The following is a 23050-nucleotide window of genomic DNA, read 5'->3' as shown; positions in this document are numbered from 1 at the left end:
TTCTATATAACAAGTCACAGCCTGTACTGACCCTGCAGCCAATCTTGATCCACACATACTTCCCCAAATACCAGTACAAACCCCGCTAAGGCCGTGCAGCTCTTTCTACAAAGGTCTCCTTCCATGCTGTAGTAAAGAATAACCTTCACTCAAAGTGTGGAGGAACAGTTCCTTGAATTAAAAAACAAAAAAAATCCCCCAAAACCACAACTACAACAACCATGCAAAAAAAAGAAAGAAAAAAACCCCAGAAATCAACCTTCAAATGTCACACCATTATATTATAGGCCCAGCTGACTGACTGTAGATACAACAAATTTAAGAGGAAGCATGTGGCATACTCTTTTTTCGTAGGCATAAGCCATTTTGCAGAGCTGCATCAATATTTGCTATATTATAGAGAAGGCATCACACAATTGATGTAAATTGGCTGTATTTCTTTGAATAAAGGTTTCCATTCAAAGCATGATTTGTAAGATGAAACAGGTTTGGCTTCCCTCAGAATTCAGGCAGGATTTGAGGGGCTGGCGTTTCAAGAACAGAATTTGAGCACTTGAAATGAAGAGCTTGTTAAGACACGACACATTTGAACAATGCCTATTTTAAGTAAATATTTTACAGGTCCATCCTTTTGGATTATAAATGCCCCTTACAAAACAAAAAAAGTCAAGCCTACCTGCTTAAATAAAGCATAGAGCTTCAACTTAGTTTCATTCCCAGGATCCTTTTTCAAAAGCTTCAGTTGTTCTTGAGCCTTTTCAAAGTCTTTCTGGCTGACTTGCATGGTGGCTGCAGTCATGTGCAGGTGAATTGCCGGAATGCAAACAGCTGGCACTCGCCTGCTAGAAAGTGGAAAAGAAATCACATTGCTTGGTTTTTGTGCAAGACTAGAGGAGAAACAAATATGCTGCTTTTTAAAGACATTTCAAGTAAATGTAAAACATTAAATATTTGTACCTGCACTGATTAAAACAACAACAAAAAGCAAGATACTAAAAATTACAAGAAAGCTGCTTTGGAAGTTTGCTTTAGCTGCAACATAATTAACCTTTAGAGAATATGACATTATCTCTCACTATTATGTAAAGTGCTAGACTTAATGCTGCCAGATTACAAAGAAACTATGCAATAATATATCAGATGATCATATATAGACCACTAAATGGCACTAGTGGTAAACTAATGTTTTGCTGTTTCTGTAGTAAATCAGAGCTCTACAGGTTCTGTCCATGACAAACAAATAAGAAACACAGACATTTTTATTAATGGTTTAAATCTCTGTGTGCAACATTAACAGCTTTATATGTCTATGAATTAAAACGAGCATGCAGCCTGTGTGGTTTTTGTGATCTTTTCAAGTTTGTGTGCTTCTATCTAGAAACACTTCAATCTGAAAGCCTGGTTCTCCAATCGGGGCAGCGTAAGTGAAGGCTAATATCAAAATGTACTTTGGAAAACAACTGGCTGTAAAACAGCCTATAGACACTTGCAAAAAAGAAGGGGTCAAAATATTCTGGGAGAAGAACTCTCCACCAGAAAAAAAGGTAATTCCATCAACACCCCCTAAACAAACAAACCCCAAATGCCACTCCAAAGAACCAAACCTAACCCAACTCTATAATGCTTTGTAAAAGCAGGTTTACTTCAACAGTTTGGAATCCAAAGCCAAGAAGTCTAATAATTTTGGCTTGCTTCAATAGGGCAAAAGCATGTTGTCTCAGTTTTCTTCAGTTAAATTGCAATATATGTTAAGTGTTTTTACTATTTTTAAAATGTTAGCAGTTTACATATCAACGTTCCTTCTCTATTTTAGTAAAAAAAGAACAACCCCCCCTCAACTTTCCCCATTCTAACTTACAGACAAAACTGTCATGTTAGGACACCATATATGAGAGATTTCATAACCAGTCACATTTGAAAAATTAATGATCATCTCAAATGCAGACTGATAGAATGTTTAATCATTAATCTGTTAACATTTCAGTTACAGAACTGTCATTTAAAAATCATACCTAACATGAAAATTCTACCTTTTTATACACACCTAATGAGAATTTTAGAGAAATTCTACTGCCTACTTCAAAAATATCTTCATTGATCTTCTTTCTTGAATAAAATTTATTTTCTGTTGCAAGCCTAAAAGTTGCAGGCAGGAAGTGTGAAGAATGCCAACTGTGTCCAATTAATTTTATTACTCTTTCATTTCATGCAGATAAAAGGTTTTAGCTGTCTTTAGCTGAAAAAGTTTGTAAGATCTATTGGTTTTATGTCCTATTACAGCCATTCTGTATTAATAAAATCTAAGGTCCTGGTATTTGGGGGCTACCGAGTTTGAATGACAGAAACAGAAAGAGTATTTTCTGTTATTTAAAGAAATTCTTTGAAACAAAGAATTCCAGAATCTGCTTCAAAATCTTATGCTAGTAAAAAGAAATCTATCTGAACAATACAAAATGGAATAGGCTACCAAAAAAGGCTGCAGGAACGGAATGCTTTCTTACTTAAATTGATCAGCTGTAGGCCTTTATTAATACAGCAGTGCACCCAGACAGACCCAGGTTAACCATCTGCCAGTTTAACTAACATTCAAACTGATGTGTTCAGAAGACCGTGTCAGAGTTTAACAAGTCCATCCCTTAACCAACTGGAAGGCTATTTAGCCAACTTGTAGACTTCACCTCCAGCATCAATAAAAGCCCTTTGACAGGAAAAAGTGTACCTAAATGGATACAGATACAAGTTTTTTAATACTGAGTTTCCTTGATTAGTATGTCCTGGAGTCACAGAACACAATCGTCACTTTCAGATCCTATCCCCAAACATGTTTTTAAAGTGACATTTACAGGAAGAAGAAAATGAGAGTGTAGGAAGGAAACTAGTTGTTTCTTTGGGGTTTTTTTCCTCTAATTTTGCTAGCCATCTTTAAAACTACTTGAATGCTGGTGTTCCCAAGATGATCTGTGTATCTGGCACAAATTTTTTTTGTCAGTCTAGGCAGTGGCTATACTGAAGTGGATTCAATGTTTAAAGAGGGAGATTTGGGTTTAAAACATGTTTGACAATCTGGACTTCGCTCTAGCTTGGCTATGGTCAACATTATAAATAGGCTTTAATAATCTCTTTTATATAAATTTGATAGTGACCATAAATTAACAAGAGTTGAGGATGGGCAGCTGGGGAGAGCGGAACGGCAATAGCAGCCAGTCTGAAGGTATGTATGCACATATATTCAGGGTTAAGGGGTTTTGGCATTTAGCAGGTCACAAGTTCTCTTCCTTATTAAGGATGCAAAGTGGACAAGTTAGAAGAGGATGAGAAAACAATTAGGTGAATAAAAAAAAAATCTGGCTGGGGAAAAGTGGAATGATCTTTCAGTAAGTCCAGACTCAGAGCTACTTTCCTTTGCTGTTTGGTAATATCCAATTTTACTTCTTAGCTACAAAAATGTTTGGGTAAAATAAGTTATCTATCAACTTCAAATACTCCCATCTTTCATTCTTTTCCTCCTTACCTACTGCTTTGTAATGGGAGACTGTGCAACTTAGATGTTTATTACAGTCTAAAGTTTATAAGAAAAGGCCTCTTTTCTTTATTTCTTCCTTGCTGGTTTGTAGCTCAGTTCTCTGCAGGATATCTATGATTCACTCCTTTCTATCTGCCTTCTGATCTCAGAGGACATTTACTATAAATTAGTGATGATCACCAGTTCTCAACACACTAAGGCTAAGCTGACTGCTACTATTTCTCTATTAAAATAACAAAGGATGAAAATGCAAAGGAAAAATTAAGTTATTTCACAATTTATTCATCTTGGGCAGGACCTCATTCTTCAGACAGATACACAAATAGCAGGAGCAGAGCTCCTTGACCTCAAATAGATCACATGAAGAGTGAGGAGGAGATGACTCGCCATCTGTCAGCACACACAACAGCATTGCCATCTCTGGGACCACACAGTGATGCTGTGTCACAATCCCAAGGACAGAGGAGCAGGAGAGGCTGCTGTGGCCCACTACGGGGAGGACTTCCACCCTCCATCTGCTGCTCCCTTGCTCTGACACTGAATCCTTCTTACTCTCTCACTGAGCAATTCCATGCTTCATTTTAGCAGCCTCACTGAAATCACGTAAGATTTTGCTGAAGACACACAGGGCAGGCAGAGAGCCTGGAAGCTGACCTACAAACTACTGGTATCAAACCTGCACTTGATTCAATCCAAGCAGAAAAAGCAGCCTAGGAAAGGCAATCAACCCCCCCTCTGTTTTCCCCTTTCTCATCTACTCACTGCAACACAGCTAAATGATCTCCTTCACAAAGTTTCCTCTCTTTATTGCCCTGCACCTTGCAGGCAATTAGCTACCACTACCCCACTGCTACAAATTACCTTTGTTGTACTAGCACCCATGGAAGAGTGGTGAGGGCCCGGCAACCTCCCCCAGCTGGGTGAAAAAAACACAGCTCCCACCAGAGAGAGAGTAGCAAGAGGAGTCACAACTTGGCAGAGCAGCCACAAAGTCCACGACAAATGCCTGCGCACTCCTGAAAGATCATTCACTTGGTACTTCACAAGCTGTACACTCTGAAAAAAGAAATAAATCCTGGGCATCACTGCCTGAACCTGAAATATCCAGGCTGACAATCATTTCATATTTATTCCCGTGCCTTGGATGTCTCTCTGTTCCCATTCAGTCATTCTAGATATCTTGCAAGCCCATCCTATTCATTCTACCTGTTCACATAAATGTCTCTTTTCCTTATAAACATTCAAACACGAGGCTCTTAATTAAGATTTTTTAAAGTCAATTAACTGAAAATAATTTCTCACAGTTTAGCAAAGACTGTAAAGCCTGTTAAAGACAGGGCCCCTCATAACAGTGTAGTTCTGTCACTTGCATAAGGACTTCTATAGAGTCAAAAATGCCAACTTTTTGTAAAATACTGGCTGATCACTTTCTAACTTTTAAAGCAACTTAGCAGTTTCCTCATTAAGACTAAACAGAAGCCAAAAGATCTCTTTGCATAGGAAACACCAGAGATGCTCAGCAAAAGAAAGGGATGGATATACCTGAAGTCCATCTTCCATTTACTTAATAAAGGTTTTCTTTTAAACGTTAGTAGATCCTAGGGAAATAAAGCACAGACAAAAGCAGTTAAAAATCCTATTAGGATTAAAAACAGCGGGTGGTGCTAGAAACATGTAGGTTTAAAACTCTTGACAGAACTGGAAAACGCTCATTTCACATTATTGTAACTAGCTTTAGAGAGACAAGGAAGAAAAAAGAATAGGAAGTGTTATCAGACAGAAATAAGCAGTACATTAAACAGTCACTCAGATGAATCCTGGAACATATGTTTAATAGAAGATGTGGATATCTTTTGTACATTATGAGTAATACTTCAGATAACGCATGTGACATCTCTTCTTTGCCATGATCACTATCTCAAGGTGCTATGACCTTTTGTGCTGCTCTTTCCCTACATTCCTCATGCAGAACAGTGAGCAGCACTTGCCATTTCACACAGACCTGGTATTACAACATCATAAAGTGGCAATATTTCTGCTCATGTTCTTTCCATCTTAAGACAAAATTAAACAAAATACTGTTTTGCTGCTGCTACTGTAGAAAGAATTGTATGGGTAGGGTTTTTTTTTAGTTAGGATACAAGGCAATCAATTCCCATAAACCTCAAGGCACCAGGTGTTTGGTTATAACTTAAAACCAGCTTCTGACTCCGTGCCTCTCCAGAGTCCCTGCAAAGACAAAACAGCACACGTTGCCCAGCCCAGCCCATCACCATTTCTGAGGTTCCAGCCAGAGCCTCAATTGTTCTACAAGGTTCAGGAGTCTGAAACTTATCCAAAGAGCTTCACCAGGTCTGCCCTAGCACCAGCGACCACTGCTCTGAGAGGCTACTCCAAAGTCAAGCAGGGGAGCAACCAAATGAGACCTCCTTGCTCCCTGTCCTCCTGCTGTTGGAACACACACATCCGCAGTGGAAGAACCATGAGCCCTCCCTGGTGGGGTGACCAGGGTAGTCCTTGCCTGCTGGTGCCTGGCCATGGAGTATTACCGCTCCAAGCAGAGTCTCAGGCTTCAGTCCCCTCTTTCAGTAGCACTTCTCCCATTTTGATCCTCCCTCAAAATTTTCCTGATTTTTCTCCATGGAGGAGAAAAAAAAGGGATCTGGAGAAGGAATAGCAACCTTTGATCATTAGTTCAGCTACATTAAGGGACGCAGGAGCAGAGCTGGTGGGAAAGGTTGCCACCGTTGGCAATTGCAGCAACTGTTAGGAAATGAGGCATGTGAGGGGAACAGAAACCAGTATTTAAACTGTAATCATGAGAAAATAAGTGAACCATCTGGAAAAAGAAAATCAACCCAAGACACCGACTTCTCTTATTTCCTCCTCCCAAGACTTCATATCAGAATCTCTAAAAAGAAGATTAAAAAAAAAGGAAAAAGAAAGGTTGATAGCCAAATAATGACAACAAACAAAGCATTAGCAGCACCACTATTTCATAGCTTTCTTGGTAACTAGGAAAATAATGTTACTATTTTCCATATTTACTTGCAGTATTTTCTGCATGCAATAATTTAAACTTGTACTTCACTTTATTTTGCTGCACGAGAGGAAGCTACTGTCTATGCTGTTAACATAAAAATCATGGGAAATTTTAATCTGCAGGTTGCCCAAATCACCACTCATCATGCCATTGGTTATATACTACTGAATCCAAACAGATATTTACCTACACAATAACATAACATTAAGGATACATAAATTTTCACATAGCCTGAGCACTTACACAGCAATGTAAGAGCTTTCCCCATTGTCGTGGTTTAACCCCAGCCAGCAACTAAACACCACGCAGCCGCTCACTCACTCCCCCCCCACCCAGTGGGATGGGGGAGAAAATCAGGAAAAGAAGCAAAACCCGTGGGTTGAGATAAGAACGGTTTAATAGAACAGAAAAGAAGAAACTAATAATGATAATGATAACACTAATAAAATGACAACAGTAATAATGAAAGGATTGGAATGTACAAATGATGCGCAGTGCAATTGCTCACCACCCGCCGACCGACACCCAGCCAGTCCCCGAGCGGCGATTCCCCCGCCCCCACTTCCCAGTTCCTATACTAGATGGGACATCACATGGTATGGAATACACCGTTGGCCAGTTTGGGTCAGGTGCCCTGGCTGTGTCCTGTGCCAACTTCTTGTGCCCCTCCAGCTTTCTCACTGGCTGGGCATGAGAAGCTGAAAAATCCTTGACTTTAGTCTAAACACTACTGAGCAACAACTGAAAACACCAGTGTTATCAACATTCTTTGCATACTGAACTCAAAACACAGCACTGTACCAGCTACTAGGAAGACAGTTAACTATCCCAGCTGAAACCAGGACACCCATACAGCTGAAGGTGGACAGGGCTAATGTCAAATGTCTGCCATACCTCTCAGTCCTCCAGTTATTCTCTCCATACAATCTACCTAGAGCTGAGCTGGGAAAAGAAGAGGCACCTGACAGTGCTAAAGCAAACTGAGCAGCCCGTGGCATGTTTGGAGCAATCATTCCTCCTTTGCTGTTGGAGAAAAAAGGAGTGGTATGTGGGGGGGTGGGTGGTTAATTAATACAGAAATTCTGGGTGGAGGTTCTTCTGGCTGTAGAAGCAAAGCAACCCACTCTTTACACCATCCTGTTACAGGCTTCTCCCAAAGAACTTCAGATAATTTGACTATACACACTATTTCTTGTCATATACTCTTTTCAGGTGGGTTTTTTTTTTAGTCCTTGCAGAATAATTTTGTTTTTCATGAGTGTCTATCAAATTAATATGATGTCTGTTACAATATCTTGTCAGACTTTTAGGTGGAAAGCAGTATCCCTGTAAGTTGTACAGACAGACTTTCTTACAAATAGGAGTTGTGTAGTAGGCAGTGATGGTGTCATACTAGAGAAACCTCAGCTTGACAGTTCTTACACTAATAAAGTCAAATTACTTCAGCTGTAAATTTCGAGTTCTGTCCTTTCAAGTTTCTTCACTTACACTGGGAAATGTGGAGTAACCATATCTGACACATGAATATCTTCCTTTGCAACTTGTGTCATCTTGAAAAAGCCTGCGTCTGCTTCCACAACCATCCCATGTGAAAATTTCCACTTCCTCCATTTGTATGCACCTCTTTCAAGATCCTCTGCTACTAAATAAAACTAAAACAATTCAGAACATGGGCAGACGGAATTCAGTCTTCATTCAGAAGATGGAGAAGCAGAGACTGCCTCTATCAATTTTTGCCTGCTCAAATTTCAGTAACTGGTACATTTTCCAATATCTAGCAACTACAAAAGAAGGAAACACAGTTAAATGATTGAGTTTCTCCTTCGAGTTAAAACCAAAAGCTCACAGTTTTCATGACAGCAACCTTTACACCTTACAATCAACAAGTCAACTAATCTGCAGTAACTACTGCATGCAAAGCAGTCTGTACTTTCCCCACGTAAGTTCATAGGCTCACTCTGTTAAGCCCTGCATTGCTATCACCTGCTAACATGCACCATGGCAGCAGGTTAGCAGTAGGTTAACAGCAGCTTAGCAGCCAGAGCCTTTTTATTTCTTCATGCAGAAAGAACCAACACACATATCTGTTTGGTAAAGCGAGGCTACTGTTCATCAGGCTCCTGCAAAGATCTATTGCAACAAGCGCACGACCTCTTAAGACCAAAACCCAGGAGGCTAAGAAAGCCTTATCAGAACCAAGGTTATTCTCTAGAAATCAATATATTTGGTTCACTTGGGAAAATACAAGGATTTATTAACCATGGTAATAACATGGAGGTATTGACGACTCAGTAGACAGAACTCCAGTTTTCCTAAAAAACAAGAAAATAACTATCCCTCCCTGTTATTCCAACACAGTCCCTGGCAGTACCCCATTGTACTGTAGCTACTGTGGACTAACTAAAATGTATTGCCATCAGGTAATAGAAATGCTTCTAGTGTTATGGTATTTCCAATGTATCTAGCTAGCATAAAAGATCAGTGCAAATACTCTATAACCAATTCACTTACTGCTGCTTTAATAAACAGAAAGAAATGAAAGTCAAATTATTTCCTCCTTTACATGAGAACATTTCAATAGTTGTTCTAAACACAAGTTTGGTCCACAAATCCTTATCAGCTTTTACTATTTTACACTCCTACACTGTTTTGACATATAAAAACTAGAAGATAATGATGTGTCTGTTGGCAAATTGAAGTGCTGAATCACTGTTGTTTAGTCTAAGTGGCTCAGCTGTGCTTGATAGGGTTTTTTTTTCAATATTAAAGAACAGCTAAGAATCAAAGATCTAGACTACCATTCACCGAGATCTGAAATGGTCCGCTTTTTGTGCTCTATAGAGGCACAGTTAATACCCTCTCATCACAGCTGCTGGGAGGGAAACTGGGATCACCTCCTGAAATCTCTGCAAGAGCTCTCTCTTTCCAGCAGACTTAAGTTAACTGGACATGGTGAATGACTAAAGCATGAAAGAATTTCCTGTACATCCTCAGTCCGTGTAAGACATCTCTGCAATCAAGAAGATTTACAGACAGATATCCTCTGAAACACATTCAAAAGTTATAAACATGAATGTTAGCAGAAAAGTATAGAGCTGTGATACTCATACACGTGACATTTGCTGAGAATCACTCAAAGTTTATTGTAGTATTTGGAGAGCAACAAACTCAGATAGGTTCTTTATACATCCTTATCCAAGGTGACTTTAACAAAACAGTTATGAACAAATACTCAAAATAATTTTGCTGCTAACGGAGAAAGGAAAAAGCCATTTTTATTTGGCTTCGGGGGAAAAATCCTGCTGACTGTATGGAGAGCAAGGAAGTGTACACTTTGATGTTAATGGCTTTTGGCAAGGTAGGTAGGTTTCTGACAAGGATACAACCAGCTGCTGGAGCTCCCATCCGCATAAGAAAACCCACCAACACTCCTGCTAGTTCAGCTTAACCAGTGAAAGACGACAGTAATTTGTCTGAAGCTTACTTTCTCTCCTGAATCCATGACACCTAGATACAATGGGGAAGGACAGAAGGAATACTGAACAAGCTATATGACAGTAATGAAACAGTATTTGTCAATAGCTTGTCCTGTCCAAATCCAGAATTCTTTCAGATAATTCAGAATTAAACAAAATAGGTCTAAACACAAAGTAGCACACTGCTCTTAGTTTTGGCACTATTTCCAGCACCTACAACCTGACAAACTTACAGGTGTCCTGTAAAGACCCAGGCCAATTTACTCAATAAAAATCTGATGGTGACTTGGGTTTAGAGCTAAAGTTCTTGCATACATGCAAGACTTGCAAGTACATTTCTGTCACAGCAGCATTTACAGCTGCTCTATGAATAACAATGCTACTGAAAAGTTTAATCAATTTCCAACTGGTAACTTTCTCTTTAGATACCCTCTGTAATATACATCGCTCCTAGTTTTATCAGAGAAACAGATAAGCTTGTAGGTGTGACATACTACTAAGTCTTGCGTAAGAAATAAAGCACTGAGAATGTTTGTCACTTTTAGAAATGAAAATTACACATGTTCCAAAGGACTTCAAATCACGTGCTACTTAAACACTGTAAAAAGCTTAAATCATAGCATTTAGAAGGCGACACCTATAGCAGCAGCTCCCAAGACAGAGGTCAGAGGCTCAGGTTGGATCGTGGAAGTTATTAGTGGGGATGCAACATATACAGAGTCATACTAGCTTCTGCTATCATTGAAGAGATTATGAAGAACTATTGGTCTGGGAAAGCGGCTGACAACCCAAATAACTTGGAAGTTCTTCCCCAGAATAAAAGCACGTTTCATCTGGCATCCTACTGGCAATTAACAAAAACAACACAAAACCAACCAGAAAGATTCTTTTGTTTCAGAACTGACTTGCTATATATTTTAATGGTTGGCTTCTAAGGACCAAATTATTCAAGAATTATTGTGCATTCTACAAGTTATATACCTCTTGCACCATATTTTCAAAATAAATATTACCAGAGCACCTTACTACAAAAACAGAAGCCACTTTTTTGGAGGGCCAAAGAGTCAGCAAAGAATCCATACAACACAATCTAATCCTGAAGAAATAATTTTTATTCCCAATTAAAAATGGAATCCTCTCTACTCAGCACTGGTGAGGCCACACCTGAATTACTGTGTTCAGTTCTGAGCTCCCCAGTACAAGAGAGACACAGACATACATGATCTGTTCTAGGACACTCAGAAAACAGGAAGACTACATTAGCTATTGAACTGTGACTGTTTAAATTCCCAGCTGGCAGGCTCACTCTGTAAGTCAATCTACATTCATGGACAAAACCAAGACTGCCATGAATGTACACATCCAGTCTTTGTAGCCACAAAGTCCACTCAAAGATCAATCTGCAGGATCATGACAGAAAAAAAAAAAAAATCCCCCAAACTACTGACTGCCTAAATTAGTAAAAATCTTTCACTGAGCAAAGTACACTCTTTGAAATCATAACACTTGCTAAAAGCAAAGTTCCCCCCTCTGCCATTGCTCAGATAATCACAGACCAGGCTGGGATGAAGGATGGGTGTGCACACCCTCTGCCATAAGGAAAGATGTTCATCTCCAAGCTACCCTAGATACAGATAAAATGTGTGAAATATCAAGAATTACATCAGGACCTACAAGGAACAACCTTTGTGTGGCTTCCTTCTCCAACTTAACCTTATTTTTGGCAGAGCAATAAGGGAAGGGGGAAACGGGAAGGGGGAAACGGGAAGGGGGAAACGGGAAGGGGGAAACGGGAAGGGGGAAACGGGAAGGGGGAAACGGGAAGGGGGGAAACGGGAAGGGGGAAACGGGAAGGGGGGAAACGGGAAGGGGGAAACGGGAAGGGGGAAACGGGAAGGGGGAAACGGGAAGGGGGAAACGGGAAGGGGGAAACGGGAAGGGGGAAACCCTTTCCCTCTGGGGAGTCAAATGCCAATAGAAGACAACACTTTTGTGAGCAGGTCAAAAGCTCACATATTCAGCATATTCAGACAGGAGGAAATTTTTGGTTTTGGGGGTGGGTGTTTGTAATTTGTTTGGTTTTAAATGTGGCTTTGCACTACCACAGTGAAAAAGCTACCATGAACTATGTAGTCAGATAGCACTGAGGGCAAAGTTGTGTTTACTTCTTTCTAAACCAACACAGTGATAATTTCCATTTAATCTTTGATAAAAATAGACTTCATTCACTGACTGGATCACAGAAGTTTCCACCTGGAGTACTCTACATTATCAGAAAAATGTAGCTTTCATACACACAGCAAAACAACAACATGATAAAACATTACACAAGTTCTCTCTGGATTTCAGCACAAATGAAATCTGTCTACCTACTGAATTTACTGCTATCTAGTGCTGTTATCCTTTCTGTAGGTATTTAGGCCAACATGAAAAGTCAGTAGCTTATGAACAAAATAATGAAGTTATTAGCTCACTGATAATACTTATGGTCTCCCTTCTGTGGCTGGCTAACCTGCATTACTTAACACTGTCATATTAAAAGCACTAGCTGATAAAATACTATTCTGACAACTTTAAGAGTGATTTTTTTTCTTTAGTATCATTGCTTTCAGAGATAAAAGACTACTGCCAGGATAATGTAAAAACCAGGATGTTGGCAAATTATCAAGTTGTTAGGTATTAATCACTGTCAGAGCTCTCCAAAGCCAAATAGCACCGCTTACTCACTGACTTAAAGCCTGAGTTTTGATGGAATAAAGAAGCCTTCCAGAACCCATTCCAAGAGAGCTTTTGCTTCCTCTTTTCTGGTGGAGCATCTAGTACTGAATTACTCGGCAATGGTTTCTGTTTCTCTGTGAAATAAAGGATGGTTTAACAAGACCTTTAAAATCTTAGCTCACAGTTTTTGCTGGAGTTTACTGATTACAGTCTAAATTTTATTATAATGAACTTCAAGGGAACTTGAAAAATGCTCGCTGTAATCAGTGGGTTCATCACAATAGAAAGGCTCAACCATTTACTACATCAGAATAATGAAGAAACTTCCAATCTGAACTGAATATCAATATGTAATAGTTTTAGGCAGATTATTTCACATTGATCAACATTTAAATTATTCTTTTAAAATAGAACAGTCAGGAAATAGGAAAAAAATCACAAATATTCTTATGCTAAATACAACAACAAAGTGGAAAAAAGAAGAGACTGACATAAGTGTTTCAATCTTTTGTATGTGTTCACTCTAACAAAAATAACTACCAGTGTGTATTGGGTTTGCATGGCAAGGTTTTGGTAGCGGGGGGGGCTACAGAGGTGGCTTCTGTGAGAAGCTGCCAGAAGCTTCCCCTATGTCCGATGGAGCCAAAGCCAGCTGGCTCCAAGATGGACCCACTGCTGGCCAAGGCCAAGCCCATCAGCAATGGTGGCAGCACCTCTGGGATGACATATTTAGGAAGCGGAAAAAAAGTTGCTGCAACACAGAAACTGCAGCCAGAGAGAGGAGTGACAATATGTGAGAGAAACAACCCTGCAGACCCCAAGGTCAGTGAAGAAGGAGGAGGTGCTCCAGGTGCCGGAGCAGAGATTCCCCTGCAGCCCGTGGGGAAGACCATGGTGAGGCAGGCTGTCCCCCTGCAGCCCACGGAGGTCCACGGTGGAGCAGATATCCACCTGCAGCCTGGGAAGGACCCCACACCAGAGCAGGTGGGTGCCCGAAGGAGGCTGTGACCCTGTGGGAAGCCCGCGCTGGAGCAGGCTCCTGGCAGGACCTGCAGACCCATGGAGAGAGGAGCCCACACTGGAGCAGGTTTGCTGGCAGGACTTGTGACCCTGGTAGGGACCCAGGCTGGAGCAGTTCATGAAGAACTGCAGCCCGTGGGAAAGACTTGCATTGGAGAAGTTTGTGAACGACTGTCTCCCGTGGGAAGGGCCCCACGCTGGACCAGGGGAAGAGTATGAGGAGTCCTGGCCTTGAGGAGGAAGGAGCTGCAGAGACAACATGTGATGAACTGACTCCGACCCCCATTCCCCATCCCCCTGCACTGCTCGGGGGGAGGAGGTAGAGAATGAGGGAGTGAAGTTGTGCCCGGGAAGAAGGAAGGGGTGAGGGGAAGGTGTTTTAAGATTTGGTTTTATTTCTCATTACCCTACTCTGATTGGATTGTTAATAAATTAAGTTAATTTTCCCCAAGTCGAGCCTGCTTTGCCCGTGACGGTAATTGGTTGAGTGATCTCTCCCTGTCCTTATCTTGACCCACAAGCCTTTCTTTATATTGTCTCTTAGAATGGTACTATTCAAAGACAGTATCTGCTACTGTAGCAAAAGCTCAAAATTGATTCCTAGCATCATATTAAATTAAGAAAACCAAACCTCAAACATTTGAAAATGTACTTACATTCTCCTTGAGAAACTCATAACTAACTTCTGATGGGGAAAGAAATCTTAAAAAGCAAGGGCAGAAAGAAACTGTAGCTCCTCGTGTCAAGTGGGAGCTACTTGAGAGCCTACTTTGGAAAGAATGGCTGTTCAAGCCCAGCAAAATTCAACGACAAAAAGTGTAGTTAACCACCACCTTATTTGCATTCACGTTATCAGATTCTTTTGAACTCGGCAGCAAAGCTGCTACAGAACCACCTAGTGATCACTGACTTAAGCAGACAAAGCTGACAAGGTCACGCTGACTTCAATGAATAGTTGCTTCAAAGCAAATTAACTACAACAGAAAGCTGTGTTCTAAGCCAATCCATCTTCAAGACTTCCAGACACCTTCGCTTGATATTAGCTGTGAACTGTCAAATCCAGCTCAATTACATACAATTAGTGAGCTTGCTGCTCTGGATTTCATTTTGTTGATTTTAACTGCTGCACGTATTTCTGTTCAAAATAGTTTAAGAGGGTGCTTAAATAAGGACATAAGTTTATTAAGATGCTTTTCTGGACAACTGTTCAATCATTTCACCGCTACCTTATGGTTTTTTGAGTCATATTGGTAAACCAGCATGTGCAAACAAGAGGTAGTAACTCATGCAATTAACATTACTATTTGCAGAAAAAGCCTCCCATTAAGAGATTTAATTGTTCATTTTCCATTGACTAGTTAGCCTCAGTATTCAAAAGACAGTGGGTGAGTTTAATGGCTATGTTTCAGAATCCCAACCCTTAAAGAAAAAGAGAAATTCAAGATTCATCAGTGGTATGAAACCTGTTCTGAAAGACTCTGACTTTCAGAGTGACTTACAGTCACAATGTTAGGGGAAGCTGATTTTACCAGTATTTTGCGAAAAGTTACTACAAAAGTCAAATCGGGCAAGGTTTCCTTTCTTGAAGGAAGGTGATTTATTTTTTTTTTAAATATAGATAATGAGAAAATTATTACTACTTAAAAGGTAAGGGAAATATGACGAGCTCTCTAACTTTTTATTGACCTGCACCAAGACAGAAAAGACTAAGCTTGGGGAAAAAAAAAAAAAAAAAAAAAGAAAGATTTAAAATCAACAGTTATGTGCTCTGCTTGCTTTTCTGGTGGTCAGGCAAGGATCTGTAGTCCACAGTTAGTCAAAGGTTGGGCAAGACAACTTTGCTAACAACCATCAACTAGAACTAGAGGCCTGACCTACTGATGAGAAGTTTAAAAAGATAAGCACAGGCATAAAAGCAACTTCTACTGCCATCACCACGGGGTTTGGTACAGACCCACAGAAGACTCAAGACTGTTAGCAAACAGGGTTTTTAAGAATATAGTCTGATATATTACTTAAGAGCAACACTACAAAAATCCAGTCCTCGTCTTTGTAAAAGGGGATTGGATTGGGGGTGACAGTGGACAGTAGCAAAGAGAAGGAAAGCAGCTGCTCTAATACAGAAACAGGGCCTGGCAGTGGGAAAGTGGGCGAGAAGTGAAGAGGCAATATTGTCCTTTTTGCCCAGCCAGCACGAGAATATCAGAAAAGCTACTAAAATGTCTATGTCTGTATTCAACCACAGCTATCTGAAGAGGATTGACAGAAAGGACTAGGTATTTCCCACTACAGGGATACAAGGCAGACTCCTTCTGAGGCTGATTAGCTACTCATGGACAAACCTGGAAAAAAGAAACAGGACAGAGGAAGGGATACCACCAAACTTACTGGTCACCTCCAGGATGATAGTAGCCTCCAAGAGGTTTTCCACAAGGCAAGGCTTACATGCGCTCTGGGTGTGCTGACATCTGCAATTACCCCCAAATGCAGGAAACTTTATTGCGTATCTGTAGCAGTGGAAGACTGTATTTACATCCTCCTCACATATTAAAAACAAGCAAACAAAAACCTATGATGCAGTCAATAGAACGTTAACAGCAATAAAGAAGTATTTTCAGGGGAAGACCTGGAATACTGAGCCTCTTCTCACTGAGAGAGGCCCCAGAGCACAGCCATTTGATGAAGCCAAAAAATCTCTCAGCTGCAAGAGATCAGTTCTTCCTCCACCCTCAACAGAGGAGTTTCCTCATAACACACACAGTTCCAGGGCAAAGACAAACCCCCTCGGCCTTTTCCCAGGACCTTACATCTGACTGGCTTAGTTAACACGGTGGGAGGGAAGGCAGAAAAGAGCTGTAAGGTCTGCAGAGAGAGGAAAAGGAGGAGATGCAAGGGTTATAATGTCCTGCTTTGCTGTAAATGTATGAATGGGCCCTTGATACAATGACCAAAGAATGCAACTGCACTACTAAGTGAAGCATAAGCAATTCAGGGAGTAGGTTCAATTAATTCCCAGACAGAAGTAGAAACGGGCTGCACAGACTGAATAAGGGCTGTTGCACTTTGTGCTAGGACTTAATAGCACCTGAGTTCCTGCCACGTGGGTGGGCTGTAAATGTGCAGATGTCTTGTCATGAGATGATGCAGGGAAGCCAAGAAGATATTTGGGACGTTGCTCGAGGGCCAGGATGGAAGTGAACTCGAACCCTTAAGACTGCTGCCTCCCAAGCTGAAGAGCAGATACTGTAGTAAAGACAGATTGACTGTAAGCAGGAAGTATTCCAGGCACAGGCAAAGACCAACAAGGCCACATAAGCTAGCACAAACCAACAGCTTAAGAGAAAATGAACTGGTTTTCAATCCACTTTAAATAAAGACCAGCACTTAATAGTGCTCCTCTGAAAAAGGCTCTTCAGAGCTGCTAAGAAATAAGAGTAGCTCATGGAAAAATTGGTCTTTGATAAGATCTGACCTCCTTTAAAGTTGCTGAGGTAACTGTACCAAGGAACACACTACGAAGTTAGGGTGTGACTATGTTACCGTCTTAGTTTGGACCAGGACAGTGTTCTTGGAGCGAGCCTCTAAGCTGTTGCCAACTCCATTCCCCTGGTTTGTGCTGCAGAGCTGTCTTGGCACATACAAGTTAGATCCCTTCTAGATTACATAAAACTGGGAGATGTCCTCCAGCTGCTGAGAGGCATTCAGTGTTGGGATCATACTACAACTAGTCTGAAGGAAACCCCCAAAACCAGGACAGCATGGATGCAGGTTTCCCAGTGGTCTGACCTACCATAAATGCAGATACAGCCTCACAGCAGTGGAGTTGTGGGGCCTCCGATCTCAAACAGCCAAACGCAAAGACTGTCAAATGGGTACAGTCCTAGTAAGACTCTTCTGAATGGGCATTTGTGTCAGTGTCCCCCCTCCTCAGACAAATTCAAACTTAGACAAATTACATATTGTGACAGGGCAGGACAAGAAGTGGGCATGTGGGAGAAGAGCCTGTGGAACTCACAACTCCATGTCTGAAAGGATTAGGAATGTCCTGCTTAGGGACAAAAAACCCAAAACAACAACATAAGAGGAATTCTTGCATTTTGCCCTTATACTTGCATAAGTCTTCCTCTCCCAGTGCTCCAAGGATATGCCTCTTTTTTTCCGAGTTTAGGCTGCAAAAAAAGTTTCCTAAATTCAATGGCGCAGCAAGGCTGCCAGTGTCTTTGATAAAAGTCTGCTAGTATACTACTGATATAGAAAATAAAGCTCACCTGTCTGGCGTTCCACCATTGGAAAATTTGCACCATTTTTCTGCATTATATCTGACTATACACTAAAAACATTAACCCATTATTAATATTGTTTATGACCTTATTTCACATACAGAATCTTGCTGTTTCAAATACATCTGACTCCACTAGCCTAATGTTGTCCATCAGGCTAGTCTTTTACATGTTTTCTAATTTAGAATTGCCTTCCCTTCCCCTCATCGTAACAACTTAGCTATATGAAATTAATATTATTTATCTGTAGAAAGCTTGCCTAAAGAGTTCTTTTTCTGAAATGAGGGCAGAAGTCACACCGATCAAACAATTTGCATTCCCTTTGTCTCTCCCTGTATCTTAAGATGTTGATGTACATACTTCAAATACTTTCTCACAAAGCTTTGGGAGAAAAATGTTACAATTTAATGCATAAATGACTACAGTTTTCTGGTCAAGATGCACTCGTGCCTAATGAAGATACTTGGATACTTGAGTAAAAGCATTTCACTTATGAAAGTATACATTGTAACAGTCAAATTTGCATGTTGTTAACAATCAGAATATCACAGGTCTTTAATCTACTGGTATGATGATGCCTGCTTCACTATTCTACTTAGGAACTTGCTTACCTAGTATACTTAACACACCAAATGCTTTTCTTTGAGTATTTATTAAGCTATTTTTGGTAGGAAGAGGAAATTCTACAAATTGACATACTTCGCGATTCTTATTCACACACAAGCAATTTTACAGTGGAATTTCCAATTTAACCATTTTCAATAAAAATGTCAATCCCATAACTCTAAGTCTACTTGCAAATCAAGCCATCCTTTCTGCTTTCCGCAGCCCAACTAATGCTGAAGGTGCGCAGCTGCCGCAGCACACACTACTGCGTGTGACACTTTATTTGGAAACAGCTTAAAAGCAGTATGTAATAAAGGCACACCCCAGGAGACAGTACATCACTATTTGGAAAGCTGGAGTAGTCTCAGCAAGAGGCCTTAATTAGTTGGACACACAATTAAACTTGTTTTTGTGGGACTGATGAGGGGAAAAAAAACCCACAAGAAAACACAGAATCACACATTCTTCTCTGTATGTCTGTACGGTTTCAGATGCCTTACCCCCAGCCAAACCAACAGTTTCTTTGGCGGTTAAACATTTGCCGCAGGAGACAGAAACATGGGGGTACGGGCCCCGTTTGCGGAAGGCATCGAACGCAGGTTTCCCACTCCCACACTGTGTTCAGACACGCAAGAGGTGGTCGGTATGGCTGGAAGCGTCCCCAACTCAAACAGAAAGCGATCCCCCCCGTCCTAGGGTGAAAGCAATTAACCACGTACGCACGGGCCGCGCAGAGAAAGCTCACCCGGTTCATCAAAGCGGCACAGGCAGGACAGCACCTGCCGGACCCCCGCAGGAGGGAGCTGGGACGGCCCAGGCCTGAGGAAAAGGCCGGGCCTCCCGCAGCCCCACGGCACTTACACCCCCGGCCCCACCGCTGCCTGCCCCCGGCTCCCCTCGCCCCCCCCCCGACCCCTGTGAGGGGGCAGCCGCGGAGGAGCAGGGCGGCGGTGGGGGGAAGGCCACCCGCGCCCGCTGCTGACCACTCACCCCGGGAGCGCAGCGGGGAGAGAGCGGCTCAGCGGAGCGGTCCCTGCCCGGGGCAGGACGGCGCCAGCCCGCCACTGGGACGATACGCGGGGGATCGGGGCTCACCTTATTTCGCAGAGCGGCCGCCAGCACAACCTCCGGACGAAGGTCAGGGCTGGGGCCGCCATGACGGGGGGAGGGAGGAGAAGGAGGAGGCGGTGGCGGCTAAACCCCGCCCCGCCGGGTCCATGGCGCCCTCGGCTGAGGAGATGGCAGCCGCCCACTCCCTCCCCGGGGAGGTCATCGTCTCCAGCGCCGCGGGGAGGGCGGGCTTGGCCTCGCCGGGAGCCGCTGAGGGGCAGCGGCGGGGCCGGGGCGGGCTTGGCGGGAACCCTGCGGCGGCGGTGTGGGAGCGGCCGGGGGGCAAATCCTCTCTCCCGTCGCTACCAGCCACCGCGCACAGCCGTGTGGCAGCGCTCTGAAGCCATGCCCTAGAAAACGCGCGTCGGGGTCAGAAATTAAACAGGCTGTCGTGCAAACTTGGCGGGCTAGGGCGGTCTGCGGAAGGTGAACGGAGGTGAAACCAGAAGCCCCTCCGTGGGGAAAGGTCCTGGACTCGGCTCAGCCCCCCCCACCCCCCCCCAAGTGCCTTCTAACAGACATCCCGTTATTAATCAGGGCCATTACTTGTATTATCTTTCTATTTTTGCATGCTAGGTAGCTCTTAAAAATGTTTGCGTCGTTGTTTTTCCACACGAATCACCTGGCGGGCTGCTGAGCAGCCCCGTGCCTGTACCTCAGCTGGGTTGGCTCTGTGTGAAGGAGGAATAAACGCTAGCGTCTGCCCCACCGAACTTAAAAGATACTGCTATTTATTGCTAAGCTTTTGCTCTTTCACCTTCGGCTCCTGAGGGTGTATTTAATTTTTCCTTGCTAATTTATCAGCTCTGTGAAAGATGTTTCTGTGTTTGGTTAGGTGCTGGGAAGATCTTCATGATTTGGATACTCAGCTCTGTCAGTCTCCTTTCAAAACACAGCCAATAAAATCACCTTTTAGTCCTGTGGGTTTTGTTTGTTTGTTTGTTGGTTTGGTTTGGTTGGTTTTTTTGTTTGTTGTTTTTTTTTTTTCTCTCTCCCCAAAAGTAAATGCATTTAAGGCTTTGAGTTCTCCCTCAAGGATAAATGTTTCAAAGCCGTTAATGAACTGTGGGGTTCTCCTTTCTTAAATGCTTGATTATAGTTTTCCAAAAGTGTACTTAACCCTTAGAAACTAGCAATTAGGACAGCACTTTTTTTAAATCATGCTCCAAATGTTGTGATGTGTGACCCAGGTCAAATCACATGTAGCTGACTTTTTCAAACATAGCCTTGGGTTTCAAGTACAGGTGTTCTTTGAACTTGATACATCTTGGATTTTATTTATGATTACAGATCCAAAAGCCTAGCGTTTCTTGATTTCAGACACAAACTTTACTGGTTTGCACCTCTAGCTGACCAACTTAAAGTAGGTATTAATTTGTTTTTTCAGCCTCTCAGTGGCAATTTCCTTCTCTGCTAAACAGGGCTGTGACGTGAAATTCACACTTGTAGAAGATTTTGAAAGCACCCGTCCAAAGGAGTTGTAGTAAATGCTGTTGTTGATCTATATCCTTACTTAGCCCTGATCAAGCAAAAGTCATGGCTTTTAAGTATGTACCTTGTTAGACAGAAACAGTATTTTGAATGCATAAATCCAAACTATGGGCTAAATTTTACTCTGAGATATAGGAATGAGGCTTTCTGTGAATAAGAAAGAGGATAATTTGGCTCTAAAATGCTAGCATTTGTTTTGTCAAATAATAACACCTTTTTTACTGAAACCTTATGCACATGACAGTTTTAGTCTTGTAGTTATAAAAGGTCAGAAAAATCATTACAGAAATGTAATATAATGAACATCAGTTAAAAGTTTACTGTAGTAGTATTGTTAGCACTAATGTAATGAATCTAGAGAGGACTCCCTAGCGAACTCATTTAGTAAGTTGCTTCACATTTATTGTTTGACAAACAAGTCCCTAATGACAATGCCCTTTCTAGCATTTTATTGTTAATGGTAAGATGAAGGGGGTTTCCTGCCTGCATTTTTATCCTTGTGTAAAATTCTCACGTTCTTTCCTTCAGTTCAAAATAGTACAGCTTCACATTTTCTGCTACTGTCTAGAAGCTACATGAGGAGGAAAAAAAAACCTACACTTCTCCTGAATTCTCTTTGCTTTTAAATTATTACTCTCTAGAAACGTAACAGCCTTTTATACATATGCTTACTTGAAGGTAACTAACAGTAATGAAAGAGACTCATTAGACCTAGCTCACCCATTTCAATTCCAAGGCAAAATATTCTCTCGCAGTATGTTTTCTGTTGCCTCTATGCAGGTGAATGCAAAGCACAGCATCTGTGCTTTATTTGGGAGCTTCCTTCTTGCCCAATACCACTTGCAGAAAGCTTTTGCTGTTAAATATCTGAGATTAAATATCTTAGATTTTATTTTTCTTAATTTCTTTCTGTTGAATTTATGTCAGTTTAGATAGGCCTGCCTTTTTAATAAAGTCACACTGGAACTTCTGAGAATGAATGAGTATTTTCCAGTTTTACCTGAAGGCAGCAAAAAGGCATCTCTATGTTCAAAGATGGATTGTATGCTATAGGAATTAAACACAAACACCAGCAGTATTCCGTGCTCACCAGAGAGGGGCATAGAGAAATAGTAACTGCAGTCAGTGACTTCTTTTTCTCATCACCTCTCTATGTATCATAATCCATGTATTGTGTCTACAAGAGTGCAATTTGCTGTATGTGTCTGTCTCTAGAAACCTATACCTCCAGATGTCCTCCTTCCTTTTACTTCTCTCCTTTTTCTTCTCTTGCCTTCCTTTCAACTACTTAGCTACTTAGCATTCATCTGACTGCTCAGGTGAGCTAAAATATTAAAAAAGCTTTTTGTGAATAGCATGTCACATAAACATCTTTCTATTCTGATGGTGGTGTTACCTTTTCCTTACATATGTGATATTACGTATTTTCTTAACATGCTTTTAATAATTTCTTCTCTGCAATATATTCTTACGCCTCGAAGTGGGACTTTGGGAGAGCAAAGTCACGTACCTCACAGGATGGGACTTAAATGTGGCTTAATGTTACACACTTTTGTTCTGGCACTTTGTATATGTGCATAAGTGCATTTTACCATATATGTCCTGTCATAATAACTGTAAGTTATGTTACGCTAGAGAAACTATTGTGCCCTTATTACAAAACACAAAATCATGCAGTAAGTTTTCAGACCACTGGATCTTGATGTTTTGGTTGCAGAATGAGTCATTTGGCTGTTGTAATCTATACCTATGTGCTGTGTGTTTCAGCATAATTGCAGGTGCC

The 23050-nt window shown here is 41.5% G+C and overlaps 1 protein-coding gene across 12 annotated transcripts in view; it reads right to left on the bottom strand.

Moving 5' to 3' along the window:
- ECI2 (enoyl-CoA delta isomerase 2) overlaps positions 1-19875 on the bottom strand; it is a 32770-nt gene extending 12895 nt beyond the window's left edge. Inside the window, exons 1-4 of one of the 12 annotated variants that reach the window (XM_052779954.1) lie at positions 19762-19870; positions 5066-5121; positions 4385-4579; positions 677-842 (exon numbers count right to left, since the gene is read on the bottom strand). In XM_052779954.1, coding sequence (XP_052635914.1) covers positions 677-799 — 123 coding nt within the window. In that variant the 5' untranslated portion in view covers positions 800-842; positions 4385-4579; positions 5066-5121; positions 19762-19870. Of the gene's footprint in view, positions 1-676; positions 843-4384; positions 4580-5065; positions 5122-12769; positions 12835-19656 lie in introns of those variants that run through there. The other 11 variants (XM_052779973.1, XM_052779963.1, XM_052779914.1 and 8 more) reach the window with 11 other exon arrangements.
- Between the last annotated feature and the right edge of the window lie 3175 nt (positions 19876-23050).

The sequence above is a fragment of the Harpia harpyja genome, chromosome 1, assembly GCF_026419915.1.
Source record: "Harpia harpyja isolate bHarHar1 chromosome 1, bHarHar1 primary haplotype, whole genome shotgun sequence".
Lineage (NCBI taxonomy): Eukaryota > Metazoa > Chordata > Aves > Accipitriformes > Accipitridae > Harpia > Harpia harpyja.
Note: the sequence above shows the minus strand (reverse complement) of the source record. Positions and strands in the feature narration are given on the sequence as shown.